The following is a 1514-nucleotide window of genomic DNA, read 5'->3' on the forward strand; positions in this document are numbered from 1 at the left end:
GGTTGAACCTGGGAGGCAGAGGTTGCAGTGAGCTGAGATAGTGCCACTGTGCTCCAGCCTAGACATCAGAGTGAGACTCCATCCCAGGGGGAAAAAAAAAGTTATGATATATGATGTGATGAAGTGAAAGAGACATCATCCCCTTTCCTACACATGATGAAACTGAAAGCCAGAGAGACAGAATAACTTGCCCAAAGCTTCCTGTTATTATACCATTAGACAGCTATTTTAGTTTTGTGTTCATTACTATAGTGGACTCCGATTTAAAGTCCGCTCATCAGATATAGTTTCCTCTCTTAGGTTACTACTTGGTAGTTGGCTCACCTCACTTTTTTTTTTTTTTTTTTTTTTTTTAAGGTATCACCTGATTTTGATACAACAGCAGGAAGTTTGTTCCCAGCCTACCAGAAACACCACCACCAAGACCGGGCGAGACATTTAAGTCGAAAATCTACCACTTCCAAGTTTCCACGTCTAACTTTTAAGAGTCCACAATCTTCCCGTTCAGAGACACTGGGGATCCCCTTAATCAGGGAGTGCCCCAATCAATCAGAAAAGGATGTTTCCAGAAGACCCTTAGTTCCAGTGCTCAGTCCCCAAAGCTGTGGGGACATGTCAGCTCAGGCACTTCAGAGCTTACCTTATGTGTTCATTCCACCTGATATCCAGACCCCAGAGTTATCGTCTATGAAGGAAGAACTCATTCCCCCAGATCAGAAGGAAAACCTTTCAAGCTGCTCTCTTCACACTGGCACTCCCAGTAGCCCAGAGCCTGGACCTGTTCTGGTTAAAGACACCCCTGAGAACAAGTATGGAATAAAGGTCACATGGAGGAGACGACAGCACCTGCTTGCTTACCTCAGAGAGAGAGGGAAACTGAGCAGAAGCCAATTCCTTGTGAAAAGCTGACTGCCATCAGCAATCTCAATAGAAAGGAGATATGTTTTCTGGAGTCATAAGGGAATTCAATTCCAGAATTTTTTTTTTTTGAGATACTGTATTGCTCTGTCACCCAGGCTGGAGTGCAGTGGTACAATCTCACTACAACCTCCACTTCCCAGGTTCAAGAATTTTCCTGTTTTAGCCTCCCCAGTAGCTGGGATTATAAGCGCCTGCCACCATGCCTGGCTAATTTTTTTTGTATTTTTAATAGAGACAGGGTTTCACCATGTTGGCCAGGCTGGTCTCAAACTCCTGACCTCAAGTGATCTGCCTGCCTCAACCACACCCAGCCAAGATTTGTTTTCTAAAATACTTTGTGTCCTAAACTGTTGAGTTTAGTGTCATGAACTGTTTACTTCGTATTTTTGTTTAAATTTTTAAAGTATCTTGTAATAACTGTTTAAAATGTATGTAAATAAATGGCTACAGAAAGTTTTTTTTTAAGAGAATCTTGCTTCTGGCTGGGCGTGGTGGCTCACACCTATAATCTCAGCACTTTGGGAGGCCAAGGCAGGCAGATCACCTGAGGTCAGGAGTTCGAGACCAGCCTGGCCAACATGGTGAAATGCTGT

At 43.6% G+C, this 1514-nt stretch overlaps 1 protein-coding gene across 1 annotated transcript in view; it reads left to right on the plus strand.

The window, feature by feature from the left end:
• Positions 1–1400, plus strand: part of RHNO1 (RAD9-HUS1-RAD1 interacting nuclear orphan 1) — a 17717-nt gene extending 16317 nt beyond the window's left edge. The window contains exon 3 of the mRNA XM_017546053.2: positions 358–1400. Coding sequence (XP_017401542.1) covers positions 358–909 — 552 coding nt within the window. The 3' untranslated portion in view covers positions 910–1400. The remainder of the gene's footprint in view (positions 1–357) is intronic.
• The last annotated feature ends 114 nt before the right edge of the window (positions 1401–1514 follow it).

This window comes from Cebus imitator, unplaced genomic scaffold, assembly GCF_001604975.1.
Source record: "Cebus imitator isolate Cc_AM_T3 unplaced genomic scaffold, Cebus_imitator-1.0 Scaffold187, whole genome shotgun sequence".
NCBI classification, from domain to species: domain Eukaryota; kingdom Metazoa; phylum Chordata; class Mammalia; order Primates; family Cebidae; genus Cebus; species Cebus imitator.